Source organism: Lithobates pipiens, unplaced genomic scaffold (assembly GCF_037356315.1).
Source record: "Lithobates pipiens isolate NorthernLeopardFrog02 unplaced genomic scaffold, aLitPip1_a1.2 Scaffold_19, whole genome shotgun sequence".
In the NCBI taxonomy this organism is placed as follows: domain Eukaryota; kingdom Metazoa; phylum Chordata; class Amphibia; order Anura; family Ranidae; genus Lithobates; species Lithobates pipiens.
The window spans coordinates 517364203-517390836 of record NW_027507764.1 but is presented as its reverse complement, the minus strand read 5'-3'; the positions used below and the strand labels follow the sequence as shown (position 1 = coordinate 517390836).

The following is a 26634-nucleotide window of genomic DNA, read 5'->3' as shown; positions in this document are numbered from 1 at the left end:
CCCATGGCATGCGTGAGCAATATATCATTTAGTGACAACTTTGTGAAAAAAAAAATAAAAATAAAAAAAAGTTTGTAATTTTCCCGCAACTTGTGGCAAAATATAAAATATTCCATGGACTCAACATGCCTCTCAGCAAATAGCTTGGGGTGTCTACTTTCTAAAATGGGGTCATTTGTGGGGGTTTTGTGCCATCTTGGCATTTTATGGCCTTCAAAACTGTAATAGGTAGTGAGGAGTGAAGTCAAATATTTACGCCCTTAGAAAACCTGAAGGCGGTTCTTGGCTTTCGGGGCCCCGTACGCGGCTAGGCTCCCAAAAAGTCCCACATATGTGGTATCCCCGTACTCAGGAGAAGCAGCAGAATTTATTTTGGGGTGTCATTTCACATATGCCCATAGCATGTGTGAGCAATATATCATTTAGTGACAACTTTGTGAAAAAAAAATAAAAAAAAATTAAAGTTTGTAATTTTCCCGCAACTTGTGGCAAAATATAAAATATTCCATGGACTCAAAATGCCTCTCAGCAAATAGCTTGGGGTGTCTACTTTCTAAAATGGGGTCATTTGTGGGGGTTTTGTGCCATCTTGGCATTTTATGGCCTTCAAAACTGTAATAGGTAGTGAGGCGTGAAATCAAAAATTTACGCCCTTAGAAAGCCTGAAGGCGGTGCTTGGTTTTCGGGGCCCCGTACGCGGCTAGGCTCCCAAAAAGTCCCACATATGTGGTATCCCCATACTCAGGAGAAGCAGCAGAATTTATTTTGGGGTGTCATTTCACATATGCCCATAGCATGTGTGAGCAATATATCATTTAGTGACAACTTTGTGTAAAAAAAAAAAAAATATTTTTTTTTGTCATTATTCAATCGCTTGAGGCAAAAAAATAAAATATTCAATGGGCTCAACATGCCTCTTATCAATTTCCTCAGGGTGTCTACTTTCCAAAATGGGGTCATTTGGGGGGGTTTTGTACTGCCCTGTCATTTTAGCACCTCAAGAAATGAGATAGGCAGTCGTAAACTAAAAGCTGCGTAAATTCCAGAAAACGTACCTTAGTTTGTAGATGTGACAACTTTTGCGCAAACCAATAAATATACAATTATTGACTTTTTTTTTTACCAAAGACATGTGGCTGAATACATTTTGGCCTAAATGTATGACTAAAATTGAGTTTATTGGATTTTTCTAATAACAAAAAGTAGAAAATATCATTTTTTTTCAAAATTTGCGGTCTTTTTACGTTTATATCGCAAAAAATAAAAATCGCAGAGGCAATCAAATACCATCAAAAGAAAGCTCTATTTGTGGGAAGAAAAGGACGCAAATTTTGTTTGGGTACAACATTGCATGACCGCGCAATTACCAGTTAAAGCAGCGCAGTGCCAAATTGTAAAAAGACCTCTGGTCATTTACCAGCAAAATGGTCCGGTCTGAAGGTGGTTAAAGGAGATTTTTTTTTTTCAAGTGACATTTTTTTTTTATTTCATTTTAATGTATATATGAGATGTGAGGTCTTTTTGACCCCAGATCCCACATTTAAGAGGTTCTGTCATGCTTTTTTTCTATTATAAGGGATGTTTACATTCCTTGTAATCGGAATAAAAGTGACCCAAAATATTTTCTTTAAAAAGACAGTGTCAAAATAAAAACTAAAATAAATAAGAAAAAAAAAAAGAACATACAGCACCCCATCCTGACGAGCTCTCGCGCAGAAGCGAACGCATATGTGAGTCGCCTGTATATGAAAACGGTGTTCAAACCACACATGTGAGGTATCGCTGCGATCGTTAGAGCAAGAGCAATAATTCTAGCCCAAGACTTCCTCTGTTTTTAAACATCACCTATGGAGATTTTTAAGGGTAAAAGTTTGTCTCCATTCCACGAGTGGGTGCAATTTTGAAGCGTGACATGTTGGGTATCAATTTACTGGGCGTAACATTATCTTTCACAATATAAAAAAAAATGGGCTAAGTTTACTGTTGTCTTATTTTTTAATTCAAAAAAGTATATTTTTTCCAAAAAAAGTGCGCTTGTAAGACCACTGTGCAAATACGGTGTGACAGAAAGTATTGCAACGACCGCCATTTTATTTTCTAGGGTGTTAGAAAAAAATAAGATATAATGTTTGGGGTTCTAAGTAATTTTCTAGCAAAAAAAATGATTTTAACTTGTAAACAACAAGTGTCAAAAAGAGGCTCAGTTTTCAGGTTTTTCACTGATCACTGCATGACGTTGCTCCCACCTCCCTGTCACAATATATATTATATACACACACTTTTTTATTTTTGGGGGGGGGGGGGGGGTGATCTTGGGTGAGTTCCTAGACTTCTTTTCCCAGGACTTGACCCCTAGTAATACTGACATATAATCACACACATAGGTTGGACTTGATGGACTTGTGTCTTCTTTCAACCTCACCTACTATGTATCTAAGTGTAGCAATATGTTGTACTTTCATTAAAGAGGAAGTAAACCCTGATGGGCTTACTTCCTCTTTAAAGAGGAAGTAAACCCTGATGGGCTTACTTCTTCTTTGTCTCCCTGCAAAGGTAAAGCATAATGGGCTACTATGCATCGCATAGCGCATGCGCATGGGAGCTGCCACTAATGGCATATCGCAGTTACCAGCAGCTTGCTGCTAACGGCTATACTGCAGGGATCTGCAATGAGCAGACCTCCAGCTGTTGCAAAACTACAAGTCCCATCATGCCTCTGCCTCTGGGTGTCATGCTTGTGGCTGTCAGAGTCTTGCTATGCCTCATGGGAATTGTAGTTCTGCAACAGCTGGAGGTCCGCTAATTGCATATCCCTGGGCTATAGTGTGCCTGCACGCCGCTGTCTACGGCGCATTTTCGTAAATGGTTTAGGAGATATTTCTTGGACATACAGGCAAGCCTTAATCTAGGCTTACCTGTAGGTCAAAGTGGTTTGTAAGGGTTTACAACCACATTAAATGTAACCATATTGCAACACTTAGGGACGCCTCTCCTCTTTTATACTCAGTTGTGACGCTACTCTTATATCAAGACATTGCTTGTATATGAAGTCAAAATTAATTTAAAAAATTTAGCTTGTCTTGCAAAACACTCTCAAACCAAGTTACTCTCACACTAAGGTTTCACTGTATCAATAAAGATTCCTCATCAGTGTGATTTTTATAAGCTGCTCACCCAGATCTGACACTCTTGCTGAGTCTGAGTGATGTGACTCCAGTATGGCTCCCGGAGCGGATGAAGACACTTAGTGTCTATACGGTTTATCCTCTAGTGCTCAATAATGACTCCCACGCCCCCTCTAGCGGCGATCGCTTAGCCACGCCCGTTTTGTTCTTTCTTCCTCACGCTGGCTTCTAGGGTGTTAGTGTAATAAAGTTTTACCGCCTTTGAATCCCTCTTCCCTTCACGCCGCCGGCTGCCACCATGGCGGACTACGATCTCACCACCAGGATCGCTCACTTTCTGGACCGGCACCTGGTCTTCCCGCTGCTGGAGTTCCTCTCGGTGAAAGAGGTGAGTGATAGGAGAGAGAGAGGGGGGGGATATATGGAGAGAAGGGGAGGGAGGCCGCGGCCTGCAGGCTGAGTCTCCCATATGGGTGAAGAGAGGCGCCATGCTGGGCCCTGGAGAGGAGTACAGCCGGGCTTATCATTATTGGAGTTTATATATTGGAGCCCTGTGATTGGCTGGGAGCTGTACAGAGGCGGCTATGGCACCACAGACCGGTCACAGTGCAGGCCTCTCTCATAGTGTATATCCTGTGCTGCGTCTCCAGAGGACCATCAGGCCGGGTGTGTGGGTAAACTCTCTGCTCCTCTGAAAAGCAATCTGTGTTTGGATTGATTTTCAGAGGTGAATTACAGGGGGGTGAGGGGACGCCGTCTTGCACCGTTTTTGCTGAATAAATGCACAGCAGCTGCAGGTATTGCGGCCGTCCTTGTTGCATTCAGCGCGCTTGTCCCCTGATGAAGGCAACGCGTCGGAGAGCTTTGCCGCGGGGGCTCAGCGTCATCGCTGAAGGCTGTGACCGCCCCGTCCACCGCAGAATACCTCCATGTTACAGCGGAGTTCTGCTGAAAAAAAAATAAGTCAGCAGCTACAACTACTGCAGCTGCTGACTTTTAATAACTGTGGGAGCCCGGCTGTGGCTTCACTTGCACAAGCCTCACTGTGATTGGCCCAGGCAGTCTTCTGGGACCGGTGACGTGACCCAGATGATTTCCGTGAGGGAGAGGGGAGAGGTGATCAACCTTCCGGTGCTCCGGGAGGAAGTGGGAGCTGGGAACCTCCAGAAAAGAGGCTCCCTGCCCCCCCCCCAACAAAATGACACGCCAAATGTGGGGGGTCACCTCCCTTAAAGTGGAAGTTCCGTTTTTGGGTGGAACTCCGCTTCAACCACTTGGAGACTGCAACGTGTGTGTGTATTTATATATTACACACATGCGTTGTGGCTTTGAAGTAGTTTATTGCTATCATCCATATCCCCACTATTGTGTGTGTGTGTGTGTGTGTGTGTGTGTTTTTTTTTTTTTTTTTTTTTTTATTTTTTATTTTTTTTCCTTCTCATGATAGTGTTCTGAGCAGCTCAGGAGCCACTGGATCACTTTCAGAAGCAGCAGCAGACCCCCGTCCTTGCGCTCGCCCAAAAAAACAATCCAACGGTGCAGCCGGTGTTCCGTCAGTAAAAGCAACCGAAGGGATGTTCCATCACGGCCATCTTGGTACACCCGAACTCTTCCGCGGCACACAAACATCTTTTTACACCACCCACCGGAGTCTCTTGCATTTCATGCTTATTTTTACCAATTAACAACTAATAGTAAACTTTATTTTATATAGCACCTTTTTTTAAATGTGTCTTCTCAAAGCACTTTACAAGGAGGACACAATAAATGCACGGGGTAACGTAAAGGGAAAAGGGACAATTAAGTGAAAGCTTGAGTGGGTTTAGAGAAGATGACTTCTTGATCTCTTTGGAAGTGAATTCCAGAGTTGTGTACATTGCAGGAGAAGGCTGTGTCTCCCATACAGTGTAGGGGGGACACACAGAATTTGAGGAGTGGTGGTTATGGGGGGGGGGGGATTTGAAAAAAGCTCAGAGAAATAATGGTGTGCCAAGCCATGAAGAGCTTTGTAGGTAAGCAAGAGGATCTTAAAGTGGCCTTCCATCTGTTTTTTAGTTTATTAAAAGTCAGCAGCTACAAAAAGCGTAGCTGCTGACTTTTAATAAACAGACACTTGCCTGTCTCACGGTCCAGCGATGCGGCCACCTGGAGCCTCGCTCTTCCCCCTCCTCTCCACCATAGCAACTGTGGGCACCTGGCCGTGACAGCTTACGGCTTCTCAGCCGGGTGTGCACTGCGCATGCGCCTGTGGGGCTGCACTCTGTTATTGGCCAGGCAATCTTCTGGGACCTGTGACGTGTCCGAGAAGATTGCTGGTGGCCCAGGAGAGGAAAAGAGGTAGGAAGTCCCACTGAAAAGAAGGTATCCACTAGATCCCCCCCCCCCCCCCAACAAAAAAAATTACATGCCAAATGGGGCATCTAAGGGGTTGCTTAAAGCGGAAGTTCCACTTCTGGGTGGGACTGTGCTTTAAAATCTATGTGAAATCTGAGCTTAAATTGGTGAAATGCAGTGTTTTGAAATCCGTCCACCTGTTTTGATGTTGAATTTTAAAAGCATTTGCAAGCCTGTTGATCTCACAGGTTACATAATCTGACAGAACACCTCCTACTTTTAAAATTCAACATCAAAACAGTTTGTTGGATTTCCAAATCCTGTATTTCCCTATATAAGCTGAGTTTACTGGTAAAAGTAATTGTGAAATGCAAGACTTCGGTGGGTGTAAAAAAAGATGTCCCCTGCCAGCTTCTGACTGAAGGCTTACTGCGAGTGTACCAAGGTGGCCACAATGGAACATCACTTCTGTTGCATTTTCTGATGGGTAGCGGTGGGTGGCCTCTATGGTCTTGGAGGACCAGAGCGCCGTCATGGCATAACTTCCAGTCTAGGGTGGAAGTAAAGAGGAGTGTGGTGTTTTTTTTTTTTTTTTACTGGTTCCTCACCACCTACCACATATTTATTGCAGCAGGGCAGCCCTGTTGCGCAAAATCATGTACCTGCTTTAGAGTGCAAGGACTGCAGCGCGCGTGCCATCAGTGATTTGCTCCTGCTGAGAAGGGACCCCGGGGGAGCCCACCAGTGGGTCTGGCAGAAGCAATGTATGCCAAGAACCTAGCGATTATTTGTAGAGCGGCAGAACAGCAGTCTGCCTATGTAAACAAGTCAGATTGCCGTTCTATGAGAGGGAACGAGGGAGATCATGTGTTTCTTGCTAAAAAATGTTGTCCAGTATTCTCATTGTGTGTACAGGGCAGTAGCCCCCATCATACTGTGTAGTGGGTTGTCGTGTTTTTTACGTAGAGCATCCCATTGCTTTCAATGGGTTGTCCAGTCCTACACGCCATCAGGAATCGCTTTGCGCAATATTTATTAATTGTTTTTTTTTTTTTCCATTTTGGGTTTTTTATGTACAGGACCACACATCTTGGTTGCTGCATTTGGGCTGCCAATAAAGCAGAACTAAAGGGTGAATCCTCCCCCATACAACAATCTCACATCTTCATCTTCTGAGTGTTGATCTTCAGGCCTCTTCATTGGCTGGCACAGGATGACATCACTCCTGCACATACACGGGAGCCAGTTGTCCTGGTGTTCTGTCGATTTGTGCCTGCGCATATGCAGAACGGAAGGGCACTCCAGCTGATTTACTGATCAGCTGGCGTGACATCACGGTAGCGAATGCCTACATCGTAGTGTCCATGAAATGGTATCCCCCATCGAATAGGAGGGCATAAATCAACAAAACACCGGTTCCTGCTCTGTGACCAGTGGACATAGCGGCAGCCGTGCACGCGTATCGGCTGTCGAGTGACGTGACGCCCCTCCCCTACAACACCGGGAAGCCGAAGACGTCGTACGATGCCCCCCCCCAGAGGGACAGAGTGTTCCTGTGGCCGTCGTATTACAATGGCTGGGATGGGAAGTGGTTGTATACCAACTTTTTTGATTTCTACCTACAGGTAACCCTATAATAACGCTTACCTGTGGGTAAAATGAATATCTCCTAAACCTGTACGGTTTAGGAGATAATTCACTTTGCATGCAGCTGCTGACGTCAGCGGCGCATTTGCTGTGAAGGTCTGACAGATGCTGCCGGACCTTGTCGGGAAGTGACGTCATAGTGGCTCTGGCCACTCACAGCGCTGGAGCAGCGAACCCGTAAGACACGCTGAGGGCAAAATGTCAGCTCCCTCGGCGTGGATATGGGGGACCTTGTTCTAATGTAAGTATTTCATAATGAGCTAGTATGCGGTTTATACTAGCTCATTATGCCTTTTGTCTTACAAGGGTTTTTATTTTTATTTTTCCCCTCTGAGGGTTTATAACCGCTTTAAGAATGAATGGCACTCTGCGTGTCCACATGATGGACAAGTGTGAATAAAGCCTTTAAAGAGATCTTCACTTTTTTCATGAAAAGGTGAACAAACGCCAAATATCCTGGGCACCCCTCCAGACCTCACTGCACATAGCAGTCATGATATGCTGTTGTAGTGGTTCGTACACCACAAATGGCCCTGGATGGGGTATTCATTATAATGCTTACACTGGCAAGTGCTCCTTGGTCAGGGTGGTCACGTGTCCACATTAATCATTGAGAATCTCTTCTTCCGGGACACCTTACTGAAAGAAAGAGCTTCAGATGTGTTTCCCATTGGTCAATGCAGTCACATGGTTGTACTGACCAATAGGCACTTGCTATTGTGAGCATTATGATGGATGCTCACTCCGGGGCTGTGTTTTGGTTTACGGTCTGCTGGCAGGGGTGAGGAGGTGTTATGGAAAGGATTTTGTGTTTTCCCCTCCAACAAAACTGGAGTTCTACCTTAAAATCTGTACTGCTAGAGAGAGAGTCTACCAGTGTGGACCTATCCTCATGACAATTCTAGTTGCTTGGATGTTATTCTTAGCTTATAGATTTCAGTATTTTGTAAGTCACGAACCCTGAATGCTGATCAGTATTTCTGACTCCACTTGCTACAAGCTTTCTTCAGTCCAGTACCTCGGTGTTGATGTGTGTGGCAGCCAGATGACGAGCGTTTTACGAAGGTGGTTAGCAATGAAACCCTTCATATTCCTCTCAGTGCTGGTTTATTTTCAGGGGTTGTCACATGTGTCATTGAACAATGAAGTATGCCTCTGGAAGTCATATCCTTGTTGATTTAAATAAAATTAATATTCTGTGTTTTCTCCTTAGTGAGTCCCATCTGTCTTTGCATCACCTACATATTTTACTTTGTCTTTGCAGATTTACAATGAAAAAGAACTCCTTCAGGGCAAGTTGGACTTGCTCAGTGACACCAACATGGTGGACTTTGCAATGGATGTTTATAAGAACTTGTATCCAGACAAGGAAATTCCTTTTGGTGAGTTATGCTGAGGTAACGCACAGTCCCAATCCAAGATGGAGAACTTGAAAGCCCAATTGAATATTCAGTTAATTTTAGGTGTATCAAAACAGAAGGTGGTCAAAGCCTTTATTTTCGTTTGAGTAGAAAAGCCCTCCCCTGCCAGCACGCTGCTTAGAAGGACAATTGCTCTCTGTGTGGAGTTGGAGATCTTTCTGTAGAGTTTTGTCATGTACCTGCTGATTCAGCGTCCAATCAGTAGGGAGTGTAAGCTTTGCTGGTTGCATATCTGTAGGTCTGACTTGGCAGGGGGTGTGTTAGATCTCTGCACAGAGAGCAATGCTTTCACATAGATAGCAAAGCTCCTTGTCTTCAGAGTGCTCATGGGGAACAGGCTTTTCTGCCCCATGTGAAAAAAAAAATGGCACACCTCCTAAGGCTACAAAGCAATTGTATTGAAAAAATGAAAGTAAAATTATCAAAACATAAGTGTGTGCCTGCAACCCACCATGGGAGTCGACTCCCACCCCCCTTTCCCTCCTAAAATTCTAGCCCCCCCCCCCCCCATGATAAATATAGGAGGGCAGTCCCTATAGATGCCAATTTGACAGATGACGAGTGATGATCCTACAGCCCGATGGTGTGTCCATAGGTGCATCCTGCTTCACTCTACGCCTGTTGTGCAGGAGCTGGGTCCTACCTACTATGCTTTTGTTGCTAGTATTGTAGCAATAAAGCAGGTACTGTATCCTTGGCTTTTGTGGCGGAGTATTCCAAATAATGTGCACTGACAGACAATTGTGCCTAATCTGTGGCAACAGTGACATGTATATCCGTCAGTCTCTACAAACTCAAGACCTCCGTGCATCAACTGGTTCCAGCCTGTAATAATAGATGTCTTCAGTGATATAGTATCTGAATGACCATTTGTTCAGAGGCAGAGTACACAAAGTAGAAGTAGTGCTGTGGCTGGTACCATAGTTTACATTTTTATGAGCACTATCTTCCTTATTCAGTATATCCAGAACTGTTTACTCCCCATTGTGGCTTGCGGGCATATACATTGTTACGTTTTGATACTTTCATTCTTTTTTAATAAAACATTTTGTAGCCTTAGAAGTGTTTTTAATATGGAGCTATAAGGCTTGGAACATATGAAATTTTTTATTTTTTATTTTTGTTAATCTGCTACTTTTCAGGTTGATGGTCTAATGTGCTAGGATGTGTTGCATACTAGTTCATTATGACACTTACCTGGTAAACGGAGCCTTTCAGCTCTGAGTTATCGCCGTTCCTGGCACTACCGTCTTCACTAGAGCTGTTTTGATGTCACTCCCGCTCATGCACACGGGAGTCACCGTTGTAGAACAGTGCTCTCTGCATTCAGTGTGCCCTGAATGCAGAGCTACTACGCATGTGCCAACTTTTTTTATTTTTTTGGACTGTGGTCACCAAATAGAATATTTTTTTAATTCCAGTCAATATGATAAACTGAGATGAAGAAAAAAATGAAAGTAAGTAAAGGTGATTTACAGCATTTCTCTGTCTGGGGAATGCCAGGGATCTATGACATGTGGAAGGGAACAATGACTTATTGCAACCTATGTGAATTTTTAGTTGGTATAGAAAGAGGAATGGCATAGTTTACATTAAAGTCGAAGTATAGTTAGGTGGAGGTCGTCGCCATTTGACATAATGTTACTATGCATAGCATATGAATGTTGGTATAGCCAAGGGTTACCCCTACTGAACCCTCGGCATAGGAAAAATGAAGGTTTTTATTTTATTACGTAATTTGTGCTACTTCTTCGGTACCGAGAGTGTATTTTTTTTTATTTATTATTTTTCCCCTATGCTGAGGGTTCAGTAGGGGTAACCCAACATCGCTGTTAAAAGGATGATGGTACCACTGTATCTGGCAGAGACCTAAGCATTTTGAGGCATACATTCTCCTATATGTATGGCATATGCACAGTTTGTTGTTTTGGTTACTCTCCTCCAGCGTTGAAGGCCAAGCTCACCTTATCCACTCCAGGCCTGCTGGTGCCATATTATTCTCCTCTTCCTCTAAGTCCGCAATTTTTTATTTTATTGTACCCATTGAATATTCACTGATGATGTAACTCCTGTGCTTCATTCCCCTAATCTGTTAGAGGCTGGGATTGCGAATTCTCTGCAGTCAGTGTATAGAATAACAAAATTGTCAGTTTTTTTCAATGCTTTTCACTGTTTGCGTTTTTTGTATTTTAGAATAAAAAATAATAATAATCTGATAGAGCAGCATGATCACGCAATGGTCTTGTTCACATGGACATACTATAGCATACTCCTGTGCTAGGGCCACGTTTACCTCACAAGAGATGCTCAGGTGTTCATGTGTCCCCCTTCAGGTAGTACAGTTCATATCAACTGGTACACAGCCGCTGCTCCCTATTTGACATCTGTGTGGATGCAGGTGTGTGTCCAAACGCAGTGTGCGTTCAGGGTTTTGCTCCCACATGGATGTCGAACTGGGAGCAGCGGCTATGTCTCAGTTGATATGAATGGGACTACCTGCGGGGGAGATGCATGAACAGGTGCATCCTTATGCGAATAAACATGGCCCATGTATGCTGTAATATCCCTGCATCACCATGGCCTAATATACAGTCCTTTAATTTCAAGTGCTGAATAATCGCTGCCAGAGTCTCCACTATTAAAGTAATGTACTCCGCCAGCCTCAGTAAAAACAGAAACCTCCAAAGATTGCACAGACTCCTGCTATAGTTTTTTTTTTTTTCTTTTTATTTTTTTTTTTTTTTTTTATAAACTTAAAGGAATAACCAAAGGGAACCAATGATTTTAAAAACTTTGAGATGTGGCAGTCTTGGTTCACCTGTGCCAAATCAGATTTGGCAATCTGGCTTTCACTCGACTTTGCTCGTGTTTTTTTTTTTTTTTTTTTTTTAATTTTTTGTTTCTTTATACCGTGGGTAAGAATCCTACTGAAATTTTGCTGGTTTTTGTATTTTTTTATTTTATAATGTACATTAATTGTAGTATTTAGCGAGCATTACCATTTTCCATTATTTGTAACATCTTTTATGTTTGCTGATTTTTTTTTTTTTTTATTTTTTATTTTTTGCAGCTCTCAGGGAGAAGAGAACCACAGTTGTTGCACAGCTGAAACAGCTGCAGGCTGAAACAGAACCCATTGTAAAGATGTTTGAAGATCCTGAAACAACGAGGCAGATGCAGTCTACTAGGTATGTAAAGGACTCTTCATTGACCTCCTGCGTTGGTGTGTCAGAAAAAAGTACTACCCGTGGTCAGCTCTGCACTCAAATTGTGAAATATGGTTGCTGTGAACAATGTTTCCAGCTCTTTCTTCAGCCACATACATGAGGATAATGATGAATTGTATGTAAAATGTCTGTTGTCCTTATAACCAATACCGTTATGCCTCAGAACTTGGACTGGCAGCATATTGGTAGGGTTATGAATGTGCTGTAAAGATGAAGACCATAAGACAACTGTCTCCACGCTCTCACATTATATATCCAATTGTGGATGTGTGTGTGTGTAATATGAGATATATATTTTTATTTAAAAAAAAACCCAGCTTTTTGTGATGTCCACCGCACACATCCAAGTAGACCGCTTCACAAACTGGTGCATGTGTGCTGCAAATGTTCCACAAGTTTTGGTTCCAACAAAGCCCATCTGCACTCGCGAAAGAGCTTTCTTGCACATGCGTGAAGATAGAGCAGACATGGAAGTCTTACATCTCAGCATGTCTGGGAAATCCCTGTGTGTTTGTGTGTGTGTGCGCACAGATGTTCTGCTAAGACAATTCGAGGACCCAAAGGACAGGAAGACTATCTCAGTACATCTGTGTGTGTGCCAGATTATCAAAGATGGCGGTTCATGAAGGGGGCTGGGCCATCATTAAAAGGGACTGAAGTTCCTCTTTACTGGTGTGTCAAGCCCAAACTTTTTTAGAGTTGGATAGATTGGTTTAGGCTTAGTATCCCTTTTTAAGGTTTTTACAGTTATATGCTTCTTTTTTTTTTTTTTTTTTTTTTAACTCGCTGAATGTTGCGGGGTAACTCCATGACACAGAAATACAAGTTTCTTTAGTAGAGTAAGGCTAGAACTCCATGGTTTTAATTTTTGTCCCTGCAGCAGACTTTTGTGATAAATGTCATCAAGACAGGAAGTGAGAGACAATATCTCAGTCTGTTGTCACCCACTTAAAGCAGAACATCAGTAATTATATTTTTTTCAACTTTCCATCTATTAAATCTTCCCTTGTGTTTTTTTTTTTTTTGTTTTTTTTTTTTTAACTTTGGATAGTAAAACATTTTGTTCTTCTGTCAGTAAATTCCTTATACAGCCCACTTCCTGTTTCTTGTATGGTAAAAAGCCTCGGCTTATGACATCAGGTCTCTCCCCCCCCCTCGAGAGAGCTGCAGTGCTAGAGGTGTGTCTGTGTAAATCCAGGAAGTGAACAGGCAGCAGCTTCAGCTGCCCACAGTTAAAAATGTATGCAGCCAGACTCTGTGGAGGGAGATTTCTGCAGTATATTTGGCAAGTACAGAATCACCCTAAATAATATGCGAAGTGGTTGGCGGGAAGCTTCAGAATGGCAAAGATGTTTTTATTACAAATTATGTAAGCAGACTAAAGTTCCTCTTTAATGCATATGTGCAGTGGCAGGAAGGGTGGGCTTTAACGCCCACATGTTGCACATATTGCATTCAGGGACAGCTGAGGCTTCTGTGCTGAGAACGCACTCCTAGCTCAGTAACCGAGATGTCAGTTGGCTCTTGGTCTGTAACCATGATTGGGAACTTACCTGGGCGGGAAGGGGTTAATGCAGGAAGCAGTAAAAACCAGATGGGATCCAAGCCTTCCCTACTCTATCCTAAACTTTAAAGGGAAAAAAAAAATATTTGGCCAGGCTCTGGACATTGCAATATTCACGTATACTTAACAAGCATTAGCGATAAGTCCTCATTGCACATCTGTTGCCACAGGCACTGTGGAGTAATTCAGCCTCAAAGTTTACAACAAATACTTAACTGTAAACTTTCAAACAAAATACTATTATTTTTGTCCGCCATGCTTTGCACTCGGCTGAACTTTTCATCCTCTTTTAGATGAACATGGAGCTTTAAACTCTGGCTTCCAGTGTTAATTTACATCTTTCCTTTAATCCCTAGTTGCCAACAGTATGCAAATATGTAGTCTCTTGGTGGGTGGGCCTTGGCAGCAAGAGGGTGCATATTTGTGTACCAATTTAACAGATGCAGCTTTGCCGAGAGCGTGTACCCTGTGCACTCCCAGCACAGTTACTGTCGGCTAAAGGAAAAAAAAACTCCTGATCGCTTTTTGCGATCAGCAGCTTTCTGATCATGTGACCACCAATCACAGTGGTCACATGATGATAAACCCATCATCAAAATCTGAAATTGCTTAAAGGGCTGGGAGGTGCCGGCGCAAAGCTTCTGTGTGCCATACTTGTGCATAAGCTAGTTTGAAACTATCCCAAGTACCTACAACCTCAGGACACCACCCTAGCCCTGAGGTCTATAGGGAGCTGCCCTGCAGGGTAGCCGGTAAGGATTAGAACTGTATCGTGGGAGGAGGTCACCGGCTTCCCCCATACCTGGAAATGAGTGGGGACGCTTTCCACACATCAATATGCCCAGAATGGGGTGGCCAAATATTATTTTTTTTTTGAAAAAGAAAATCTCTTACTGCTGTTCTTGAGATTTTAACCATTTCTTGCCCCTGCTATTGTCACCTGGATAAGACCGTCATGGTAACCTGACAAAAGTTATAATTCTTTATTTTACTGGAGATAAAACAAGCTTTGTTCCAGCTGCAGAAATTAGGAAAATTCCCCCAACATGGCCACTGACTATAATGTAAATGTGAACTGAAATTCTACCCCTTTCCAGGCATTACAATCACCCTTGTACTCCTTAGTCTTATTGCTCAGGAATTAATATCTAGCTAAAAGATTGCTTTGTGCTTTAACCACTTGCCGACCGCCGCACGACGATGTACGTCGGCAGAATGGCACGGGCAGGCATATGGGCGTATATATAAGTCCCTGCCTTCCCGCGGGTGGGGGGCCCGATGGGGGCCCCCCCCCCCCCCCCAGTGCCTGCGGCGGTCGGCATTCGTTCATGGCCACCCCCTCGCGATCGCTCCCGACGAATAGAAATGCTCCGTGACATCACTTCCTCTCCTCGCAGGAGAGGAAGTGATGTAATCTCTCCTCCGTGTCGGTATTTTTCGTTCCGGCACCGAGGAGAGAGGATCGGTGAGTTGCACCAACACACCACACGTACAGTAGAACATGCCAGGCACACTCACACCCCCCCTTTACCCCCCGATCACCCCCCCAATTACCCCTGCCCCCCCCCAGTCACAGTGACACCAATTGCATTTTTTTTTTTTTTGCATTGGTGTCATTTGTGACTGTAATAACTCTTAGGGCAGTTAGGGTTAGCCCCCTTTAGTTCTAAGGTACCCCCCTAACCCCCCCAATAAAGGTTTAACCCCGTGATCACCCCCCGTCGCCAGTGTCACCAAGGCTGGGTTCACATTGCAGCGGTTTGAGAACGGATGTGATTCGCACCGCACTGCAGTGCAAATCACATCCGATCTCTGTGCGATTCGAGTTCAGCCATACAGATAGTATGGCTGAATTCGTGTCGCACCTGCCGCAAACTCGCACGGGACCCTTTTTTTGGTCCGCAGCAGAATCGGATCGCATGGGTGTTCACACCATGCGATCCGAGTTTGCAGATCGCACTGCGATATGCGAACTGATCTGGGGGTGTCATTAACATTTCACTGACACTCCCAGCAGTTCGCATAGGGCAGTGTGAACTGCCGCCGGGAGGCATGCGATGCGGGAACCCGCCGCGGATTTGTGACGTTCCTGCATCGCTCCAGTGTGAACCCAGCCTAATAAGCGATCGTTTTTCTGATCGCTGTATTAGTGTCACAGGTGATGCTAGTTAGGCAGGTAGGTATTTAGGTTCGCCGCAGCTTTTATAGCGCCAGGGACCCCCATATACTACCGCATAAAGCCCCCTGATTGCCCCCTAGTTAACCCTTTCACCAGTGATCACCATATAACGGTTCCAGGTGATGCTGGTTGGTTAGTTATTTTTTTATAGTTTCAGGACACCCGCCATTTATTACCTGGTCTCACTAGTGTACCCCTAAATTTAGGGGTGTCTACTTTCCAAAATGGGGTCATTTGGGGGGCGTTTGTGCCATCTTGGCATTTTATGGCCTTCAAAACTGTAACGCCCTTAGAAAGCCTGAAGGCGGTGCTTGGTTTTCGGGGCTCCGTACGCGGCTAGGCTCCCAAAAAGTCCCACATATGTGGTATCCCCGTACTCAGGAGAAGCAGCAGAATTTATTTTGGGGTGTCATTTCACATATGCCCATGGCATGTGTGAGCAATATATCATTTAGTGACAACTTTGTGAAAAAATAAATAAAAAAAAAAGTTTGTAATTTTCCCGCAACTTGTGGCAAAATATAAAATATTTCATGGACTCAACATGCCTCTCAGCAAATAGCTTGGGGTGTCTACTTTCTAAAATGGGGTCATTTGTGGGGGTTTTGTGCCATCTTGGCATTTTATGGCCTTCAAAACTGTAATAGGTAGTGAGGAGTGAAGTCAAATATTTACGCCCTTAGAAAACCTGAAGGCGGTTCTTGGCTTTCGGGGCCCCGTATGCGGCTAGGCTCCCAAAAAATCCCACACATGTGGTATCCCCGTACTCAGGAGAAGCAGCAGAATTTATTTTGGGGTGTCATTTCACATATGCCCATAGCATGTGTGAGCAATATATCATTTAGTGACAACTTTTATTTATTTATTTTTTTTTTTACACAAAATTTTTGTCATTATTCAATCACTTGAGGCAAAAAAATAAAATATTCAATGGGCTCAACATGCCACTTATCAATTTCCTTAGGGGGTCTACTTTCCAAAATGGGGTCATTTGGGGGGGTTTTGTACTGCCCTGCCATTTTAGCACCTCAAGAAATGAGATAGGCAGTCGTAAACTAAAAGCTGCGTAAATTCCAGAAAACGTACCTTAGTTTGTAGATGTGACAACTTTTGCGCAAACCAATAAATATACAGTTATTGCCTTTTTTTTACCAAAGACATGTGGCTGAATACATTTTGGCCTAAATGTATGACTAAAATTGAGTTTATTGGATTTTTCTAATAACAAAAAGTAGAAAATATCATTTTTTTTCAAAATTTGCGGTCTTTTTCCATTTATATCGCAAAAAATAAAAATCGCAGAGGCAATCAAATACCATCAAAAGAAAGCTCTATTTGTGGGAAGAAAAGGACGCAAATTTTGTTTGGTTACAACATTGCATGACCGCGCAATTACCAGTTAAAGCAGCGCAGTGCTAAATTGTAAAAAGACCTCTGGTCATTTACCAGCAAAATGGTCCGGTCTAAAAGTGGTTAATTCATGAAGCTACACATAGTGTTTCATCTGGACAAGCCTGGCCTGTATTAAAGTGGTTGTATACTCGAATTTTTAACTTTTACCTACAGAAAAGCCTATAATAAGGCTTACCTGTAGGTAAAAAAATATCTCCTAAACCTGTACGGTTTAGGAGATATTCCCCTCGGTATGCGCCGCTGACTGCAGCGGCGCATGCGCACAAGGGGATTCTCGGCCAGAAAATCCGGCAGTGGCCGGCGGGCGGAATGAAATCTCCCACGCGCATGACGATATCGCGGCTCCGGCCACTCGCAGCGCCGGAGCCGCGATACCCGGAAGAAACGCTGAGGGAGCATGTCAGCTCCCTCGGCGTGGATCGGGCCAGATGTCGGGGCCTCATTCTAAGGTAAGTATTTCATAATGAGCTAGTATGCGGTGCATACTAGCTCATTATGCCTTTTGCTTTGCAGGTTTAAAAAAAAAAAATTTGCGGGTTTACTACCACTTTAATCTGTGAGTGCTGCTCCTTCCTGATGTCGGTCTTGTTTGGGATGTATTGCTGAATCGTGTTCTGCACACTTCTAGAGTCGCCTCGTGTGTGCTGTTCAGCTCTGTAATTCAGAGCCTTTGATAAAGTGAAAGGTCAGGCTGCGGCTTTTAAATCTAAGCATGTTCCACCTGTATCTCCAACACTTTAAACTGCTGATCGTTGCAGTAATTGTCTACAAGAACTCTTTATAGTTGGCAGTTAATCAGGATGAGGAAATTGTCCCTTCTGTGTAATTAACTCCAAATGTTTTGTATTTCTTTGGTAACGGTTATTAAAGGTTACAGGAGATTGTCTGGCTTTCATGGTTTTAACCCTGCAGCATTAATTTTATGAACATCAGGCTGGCTTATATTGTACATTACTCAGGCTTGGTTTTTTTTTCCCACTTGATAGATGAATTCTTACTGTATAGAGTGGAACTGCAGTCATCTGTCTTATGATAACCGGAGAGAAGAGGATTTATGCTGTTCACTTGTTCATGAACGAGTTCTAATATTGTAGGCATATTCTTTACTTCAAAATGGGGGTTTAGAGAAGAGATGAAGAGAAATGGTTAGGAGATAAAAGAAGTCTCAGCTCACTCCAAGGCCCTACCCTCAATGTTTTGCCCTTTCCCTGGGGCTTAAGCATGAAGGACCTCCATGATTCAGCATCTTCAATCTCTCCTTCTCTTCTGGCATCTTCCCCAACTCTCTAAAAACATGCATTAGTCACCCTAAAGCCCCATACACACTATCAGGTTTTTCTGCTGAGTTTTTCCTTCAGATTTACCAAAACCATATAATATGAGGGCGAACCTTAGGAGTTGCAAGGGCCTGCCTGATTGCATACACATTGAATTACATGGTTTTGGTAAATCTGAAGGAAAGACTCAGCAGAAAAACTGATAGTGTGTATAGGGCTTAATACTTAAAAAGCCCTCACTAGACCCCACCAATCGTAACCTACGCCACATCTTCTTGCTCCCTTTTATCATAACTCCTTGAACATCTGGTCTCAGCACCTCGCCGAGAATAGCCTTCTTGATCCCCTTCAGTCTGGATTCCACTCCCAACACTCCACAGAAACTGTTTTCCTAAAACCAATTCCATCTACAATGCTAACGTGATGCCCAAATCTATTTCTCTACCCCTCAGCTCACTCCCTCTGTCTCCTCATGTATTACTAATTTACTATCAGATATATCAGTCCGGATGTCACCACTTCCTAAAACTCAATCTATTCAAAATCACTTATCATTTTTCCTCCCCTATATGCCCCTTTACCTTCCCCCTGATCTCTCTGTCAAAATCGATGGCACACCTATAAACCCATCCCCTGCATGCCAAGGTTCTAGCTGTAGTCCTGGACTCTGGACGTAGTGCTTAAAGGAGAGTTCAATCGCTGTCCTAATCTTGCCGTCTCAACCTCTGCAACCTCTCCAAAAGACGCCCCTTTCTAACCAATTACACAACAAAGCTCTTAATTCACTCCCTGGTCATCTTCCGTCTTGACTACTGCAACTCCCTTCTCATTTGCTTACTTTTACATAGGCTATTCCTCCTTTAGTCTGCCATAAATGCTGCTGCCGTATTCATCCACCTTACCAACCGCTCAGTGTCTGCTACTCCTCTGTCAATCCCTCCATTGGCTTCCACTTACCCAACCAATTAAATTAAATTCTAAAAACTACTTGCAAAGCCATCCACAACTCAGCCCCCAGCTACATCACTAACCTAGTCTCAAAATACCAACTCCTCGTTCCCTTCATTCATCCCAAGACCTCCTCTCTAGTTCGCTCGTCACCTCCTCCCATGTTTGCCTTCAGGACTTTTCCCAAGCCTTTCCTATCCTATGGAACTCCCTACCCCAATCTGTCTATCTCCTACTGTTTGTTTTTAAATGACCCTCCCCTTCAGAGAATCCTATTCTGCCCATGCCTAACTGTACTTTTATTTTCTCCATCCGATCATCCCCCACAATTTATTACCTTTTTTATATGTTGACCCTCCCTAATAGAATGTAAGCTTTAACAAACAGGGCCCTCTGATTCCTCTTGTATTGAATTGTAATGTAACTGTACTGTCTGCCCTCATGTTGTAAAGTGCTTTGCAAACTGTTGGCGCTATATAAACCCTGTATAATAATTCAGCCCTGGGGGCGGGGCCTTGATGGAGTGAGCTTAGGCTGCTTTTATATGCCAACCATATGACTGGGTGAGGTGTGCAGCTGCCGGGACATTTCTCTCCATCTCCTCTGTGTGCTTTCAGTCAAGTCGGACTCATCCCCAGGCTGCACCCTCAATAAACACAGAGAACCACCTCACAGGACTTTGGTAGCCTGAGTGGGACCCCTAAGATAAATCCAGGGTCAAATTGGGGGTTTAATTGGAATCCAGCTTCTCCATCACACAAAGATGGCAACACAGACTTGTAAAAAATGTGCTTGTGGGAAGCTAAATATATTTGTCTCATTCACTCAGGTGTTAATAGGCAGTTGGGAAACAGTTAAAAATATGACCTGTCAACACCACTCACTATTGTTAAAACGGGCAGTGGATGGAGGTGTACACATGGCAGAGGTTGTCAGAAGTTCATGCTTTGCAACTGCCCCTATTCTCTTCTATTGAAAAGCACTGCAAGCACATCTGTGACATTAAGGCCCCTTTCACACGGACGATCTGTTCAGGTCCGCCTGTCAGTTTTTTAGGCGGACCTGAACGGATGCTCCATAGAGGTCTATGGAGCGCCAGATGTCAGCGGTGACATGTCCGCTGACATCCGAGCCACTCCAATCCGAAAAAGTGTGACAGAGGTGAAAGCTATTTTTCCATCCGTCATCGGATCGGGTGACGATGGACACTTTGGCCCGTTGTCACCCCATCTCCCATAGGGGAGAGCGGCACTGTGACAGGTCATCTTCCTGCTCAACGGAGATGGCTCCGGTGATCCCCGCTGAGCAAGCAGATATCCACGGGGGGTATCAGCACTGATCCGCCCCATGTGAAAGGACCCTTACAGTGTGTTTTTAAGGCATGGTTGCAAAGCATCTAAAGTGATTATTTTCTATTTTAGCATTGTAAAAGAAAAAGGTGTTGTTTGAATGTTGTGTGATACAACTTACCTGCCTGTGCAATATATGCATTAATGCTATAGGGGCATTTAATACATTAAAGGCTGTTAAAATTCAATGCCTGTGTGAAGTCAGCCTTGGGTTGCCTATTATGTGATCTGTGGTTGATGTGAGAGCCTAGCTTGAAATATATCAAGACTGCTACATTATATTGGTTAATATTTAGTTTGCCTAAAGCTCAACTGTACCCAAAAATGAATGTTTGCCCATCAATCCTTTCAAACCTCCCCACCATCCTCCTAGTGCATTCTTCCTAGAGTCCAGCTCTGTTCACACTGGTACCGGCTGCAGATCGCACAGGAACACTGTGCATCCCTGTTCGCCGTTTCAGGGATGAATCAGGGCAGAATCTATGCCTGAATTTGGCCCTGAAACTGAGCCAAAGATGCAGATTGTATCAATGCAGTGCACTTTGCAGCCGCAACGGATATGTGTGAATCGCTCCATAGAGAGCAGGTCACATTCTCCTGTTATGCGAATTGGATGTGGAGGTCTACAACCACTTTTACCAGATATTCATGAGCAGGCATAAGGGTTAAAGCAGAAGAACTACATGCATTTTTTTGCAAACAGTAGATGGGAATATATTGGATGTATTTTGTTACTTATAGTAATAAACTCTCGGGTTTAAAATGTTTGGGTTTTTCCATTTTTATTTATTTTTCCTTTAAAACAATAATAGTCCCTCACCCTGTCCAAGTGCAATGCTCCCCACATCTTCAACCGGCCAGTCAGTATGCACACGCTCTTCATACTGTACAGACAATGGTTCTTCCTCTCCCAGGAGTACTTTTTTTTTTTTTCCTTACATGTGCAAAGTGTCTCATTAATTCTTCTACTTGGAAGTGCTTATCCTGTAAGACTTAATGGTGGGCTAAGCTGTCAATCATTAGCAGATCAAATGTCCTTAGCCTGCATTCCAGACATGCATCCCTAAAAATGAATACCACTAGGTACAGTGTCTAGCCGCTGCCTATTTCAGCCGGTCATAGATTTTGAAAGGCTGCTGCTGGCTCCAGGGCTGGATGCTGAACCTTTGTCTCCTGGGGGTCCGAAAACACCAGGATTTGACATGCAACAACCAACATACTAGTGTGCAAGCGGCCTTAAAATTACATTTCGTAGCAGGACTTTTTGTGCCTGGTAATATGTGAAACATTTGAATTGTAGTTCTGCTTTATCAGATATATGCCTGTTATGATGCACAGGTTATATTACTGAAGAGTAGCTTGCTGACTGTAAAAAGTGATTTTTAATGACCTTAAGTGGTGTCATTTTTTAAGTCCTGGAAGGGCAAAGTTTTATATAATGCAAGTCATCCCTCCCTGCTTCTAGGCATCTAAAGCTTCTTGAAAGCCATTGCAGTTGCTGGCTTTAGCTTATAAAGTTTGCTAATGAGATTGCAGGCTTTTAGCGCACAGTAAAGCTAATTAGAGATGGCGTAAAATCCCAAAAGTACGTAGCAAGAAGAATTCATATTTGGCTCTGGATTCTTGATTCTGAGAAAGGAGAGGTCATCCTGAAGTTGAGGGTATAGGCCAGTCATTGTTGGAGATAATTAAAGCTTGTTGCCAGACCTTTAAATTTGTTCTCTGCTCATTTTTAAGGTTAAAATGTTGTTAAACCCTGGATTTTTTATTAACGATTACAGTAGCTGACATTAACACTTAACTTGTCTGCTGCTACATCTTGGTTAAAATCTTGTATAGCTTCTTAAAGTGGTTGTATACTCAAATTGGGAACTTTTACCTACAGGAAAGCCTATAAGGCTTACCTGTAGGTAAAAAAAAATCTCCTAAACCTGTACGGTTTAGGAGATATTCCCCTCGCAATGTGCCGCTGACTGCAGCGGCGCATGCGCACGGAATTCCTGGCAGACACCGGACCCTGCCGGAGAGAATTGTACCGCGCGCATCTGCGGGAGTGACTATATCGCGGCTCCGGCCACTCACAGCGCCGGGGGCCGCTATACCCGGAAGAAACGCAGAGGGAACATGTCAGCTCTCTCGGCGTGGATTGGGACAGATGTTGGGCCTCGTTCTAAGGTAAGTATTTCATAATGAGCTAGTATTATCGCCAGTTCCTAAATGTCTTTCAGGCCACTTTCATGGTTCAGATGGTAGATGCACCAGCTAGAAATAAAGCGTTACTGGATCTACTGATTACGGGGCAATTTAGGAAACGGCAATCAAAAGTCAATTAGGATCAGTATAAATCACACAAATGGGAAACATAAGAGTAATACAAAGACGCTGAATTTCAATAGAGCCAACTTCCCTAAACTACGAACCTTGCTAGAAAGCATACATTGCAATCTTAGGAAGAAAGAACACGGAGTAGAGATGGATTTGCTATAAGGGCTTTAGCCAATGCATCCCATTGGGTAATGAGTTTACAAGAGCTAAAAAAAGAAGTCCTGGATGATTTAACTCCTATGTAAAAATGCATATAAAAGCAGAGGAGAAGGCCTTCAAAAGATACAAGGTTGAGGGATTATCATCATCAGCACTGACTTTATAAGGAATGCAGCAAGAAATGTTGGGCAGCTAAGATGGAACCTAAAGGATGGGGCGATGGCGAGGTTATTGAATTTCTTCTTCTCCTCTGTCTTTCTTGGGGGAATCGGGGGGGGGGGGGGTGCTAATGTAGTACCAATATTTAAAAAGGCCCAAAATGCATATCTGGACTATATGCATGGTTTTAGTAATGAGAACGTTATCATTAGCCGTAATCGTCAGGGATTCATGAAGAATCGTTCTTGTAAAAACCATCTATTAACCTTCTATGAAGAGGTGAACTGCCATCTAGATAAAGGAAGGCCCATTGACATGTATCTGGTTTTTGCAGAAGCATTTGACACAGTTCCCCCATAAACGTTTACTGTACAAAATAAGGTCCGTTGGCATGGACCATAGGGTGAGTTAATGGATTGAAAACTGGCTACAGGGGCGAGTTCAGAGGGTGGTGATAAATGGGGAGTACTCGGAATAGTCAGGGGTGGTTAGTGGGGTCCCCCAGGGTTCTGTGCAGAGATCAATCCTATTTCATTTGTTCATAAACGACCTGGAGTATGGGGTAAACCATTCAATCTCTGTACTTGCGGACAATTCTAAGTAGGGTAATAACTTTTCTGCAGAATTTGGAAACCTTTCAAAAAGATCCAAACAAATTAATTGGGTGGGCAACTACATGGCACGTGAGGCTTAATGTAGAAAAATTTAAATAATGCATTTGGGTGGCAAAAATATATGAATGCAATCTATACACTGGGGGGAGAACCTCCTGGGGGAATCTAGGATGGAAAAGGACCTGGGGGGTCCTAGTAGATGGGCTCATGGAATGATTAAGCACACGATACTGTGTGAAACATGTCTACCTTGATTGTTTTTTCTTGTGTGTAATTTGGACACACCATCATCTTGGAGTGCAACCGTCTTAGTGTTATGTGCCAGTCTTATTGGGACAACATAAAATAACCTTATGGAAATCTATTGAACACAAGTTTTTTTTTTTTTTTTTTCTCTTTTCAGGGATGGAAGGATGCTGTTTGACCACCTTGCTGAAAAACATGGGGTATGTATAAGACTTTTCTGGTTATTCCTAATCAAATTCAAGTATTTACCCTGCTTCCATTTGGGGAAAAATCAAGCTTTAGTTCTGTATTTGATTAAATAGATGCATTCATTTTTAATGTCTGCCTGGAGATCGTCTGGATATGGTCCTTCACAAAATACACAGCATTCTGTGTCCCTGATTAGGAGAGGATGAGACACTAGCACTTCCGACTACAAGCCCCACAGTTTGCACATTCCTGGTCAGGAGCTGTGCTATCTGACAGAATGAAAAAAAAAAAATTATATATATATATATATATATATATATAATTTTTTTTTTTTTTTTTACAGCACAGGGCCACTATGTGACCATGTACTACACCTGAGCCAACTCTGTTTTTGCACTTAAGATGAAAATGTGCACATCATTTCAGTTCCTGTTAAAGAACTGCATAGTTTGGTGTATCACAGCCTTAAAACAAATCTCCAGAAGAAAAAAATAAAATAAAATCATCTCAGGATATGAGTTGTGTGCCCTACCTTCACTCTGCACAGCTGTATTTTGGCAGTAAAACAGCAGCACCTTAATGAGGTCATCCTTCCTGTAACCTTGTTCATTGTCGGGCTGACAAGTATAATAGAGCTCCAGTAGGCTTTGCAGATTACAGGTGGCCCTCATCAAGACTGGTTTAGATGCAAATGTTAGGTGTGTGTATATGTGTATATATATATATATATATATATATATATATATATATATATATATATATATATATATATATATATATATATATATATATTCATTCTATATCTTTTTTTTTTTTTTTATTATTATTATATTTGGTGTTTTTTCCAAGGTATGCACATCTGGATTAAATTTTAGTTTTTTTAATGATTGGCATTCAGATTTAAAGTGGATTTCAAGGCGACATGTTTTTTCATGTGTAGCAGTCCTTGGTCCTCAAATCATTATTTTGAATTTATTGGGGGGGGGGGGGGGGAGAATCTGATTTTCTTTATCGCACATCATGGGACACAGAGCCTTAAGTAATTACTTAATTGGTTATAGGCTACTTTCAGGTGTTGACACTGGTAAACCTAATCAAGGAAGTTTACTCGCTATATAACCCCTCCTCCTTCCAGGAGCACATCAGTTTTTTTGCCAGTGTCTAAAGGTGTTGGTCACGAGTGAAGATTTGCTCTGAGGAGCTCCAGGAGGGATCCATGCTGCAGTTAAAAAGCAGATCCATCCAAAGGGCCTCATATCCGAAGCATGAGGTTCTGCCTGTAACACCTCTCTTTTTAGGGCTGGACCCTAGGAACCCAGGGCTTAGGTCTTGTTACATTACCTAAACTTCCTGATGGGGTGCTTTATAGGTCCAGGGCAGTTGGAACCCCGTTTTAGGAACTCAGTCCCTGAAGGTTTGCCACGCAGCCCACCATAATGTGTTAAGGTTGGATTGTTAATTCAGCAAATCCTGCAGTGAGGATAAGGTAAGGGAGGAAACTTGGGTATTAAAAATATCTACCGTATATACTCGAGTATAAGCCGAGATTTTCAGCCTCTTTTTTGAGGCTGAAAGTGCCCCCCTCGGCTTATACTCGAGTCATCGCTGTCTGCCCGCTCGATCAGCGTGTCGAGCAGACAGACAGCGGCCATTCTATTCAAAAGCCGCGCCTCCGGCTCCGCCTTCGCCTGTGATAGGCGGAACACTGAATTTCCCAGCAGCCTGTGTTCCGCCTATCACGGACATCGTATCATCCTCGTACTACGGACGAGGATGATACGACGTCTGTGATAGGCGGAACACAGGCTGCTGGGAAATTCAGTGTTCCGCCTATCACAGGCGAAGGCGGCGGCGCAGCTTTTGAATTTTACAATGGCCGCCGACGAAGAGGGCACGGGACGGAGGCAAGGCAAGGCACGGCACGGGACGGGACGGGGGCAAGGCAAGGCACGACACGGGACGGATGCAAGGAGGCAAGGCACGGCACGGGACGGAGGCTCGGGACAAAGGTAGGCTGGACACACACACACACACACACACACACACACACACACACACACACACACACACACACACACACACACACACACACACACACACACACACACACACACACACACACACACACGGATGGAGACACACACAGGGATGGATGGATGGATGGATGGAGACACACACACACAGGGATGGATGGATGGATGGAGACACACACACACAGGGATGGATGGATGGATGGAGACACACACACACAGGGATGGATGGATGGAGACACACACACACAGGGATGGATGGATGGATGGACACACACACACACAGGGATGGACGGACGGACACACAGGGATGGACGGACGGACACACAGGGATGGACGGACGGACACACAGGGATGGACGGACACACAGGGATGGACGGACACACACACAGGGATGGACAGGCATGTCTCACCCTCGGCTTATACAC

General features: G+C 43.6%; 1 protein-coding gene across 1 annotated transcript in view; it reads left to right on the top strand.

The window, feature by feature from the left end:
* Positions 1–3347: 3347 nt before the first annotated feature.
* Positions 3348–26634, top strand: part of EIF3E (eukaryotic translation initiation factor 3 subunit E) — a 79583-nt gene continuing 56296 nt past the window's right edge. The window contains exons 1-4 of the mRNA XM_077493174.1: positions 3348–3513; positions 8371–8488; positions 11598–11715; positions 24145–24187. Of these exons, the coding sequence (XP_077349300.1) occupies positions 3424–3513; positions 8371–8488; positions 11598–11715; positions 24145–24187 (369 nt within the window). The 5' untranslated portion in view covers positions 3348–3423. The remainder of the gene's footprint in view (positions 3514–8370; positions 8489–11597; positions 11716–24144; positions 24188–26634) is intronic.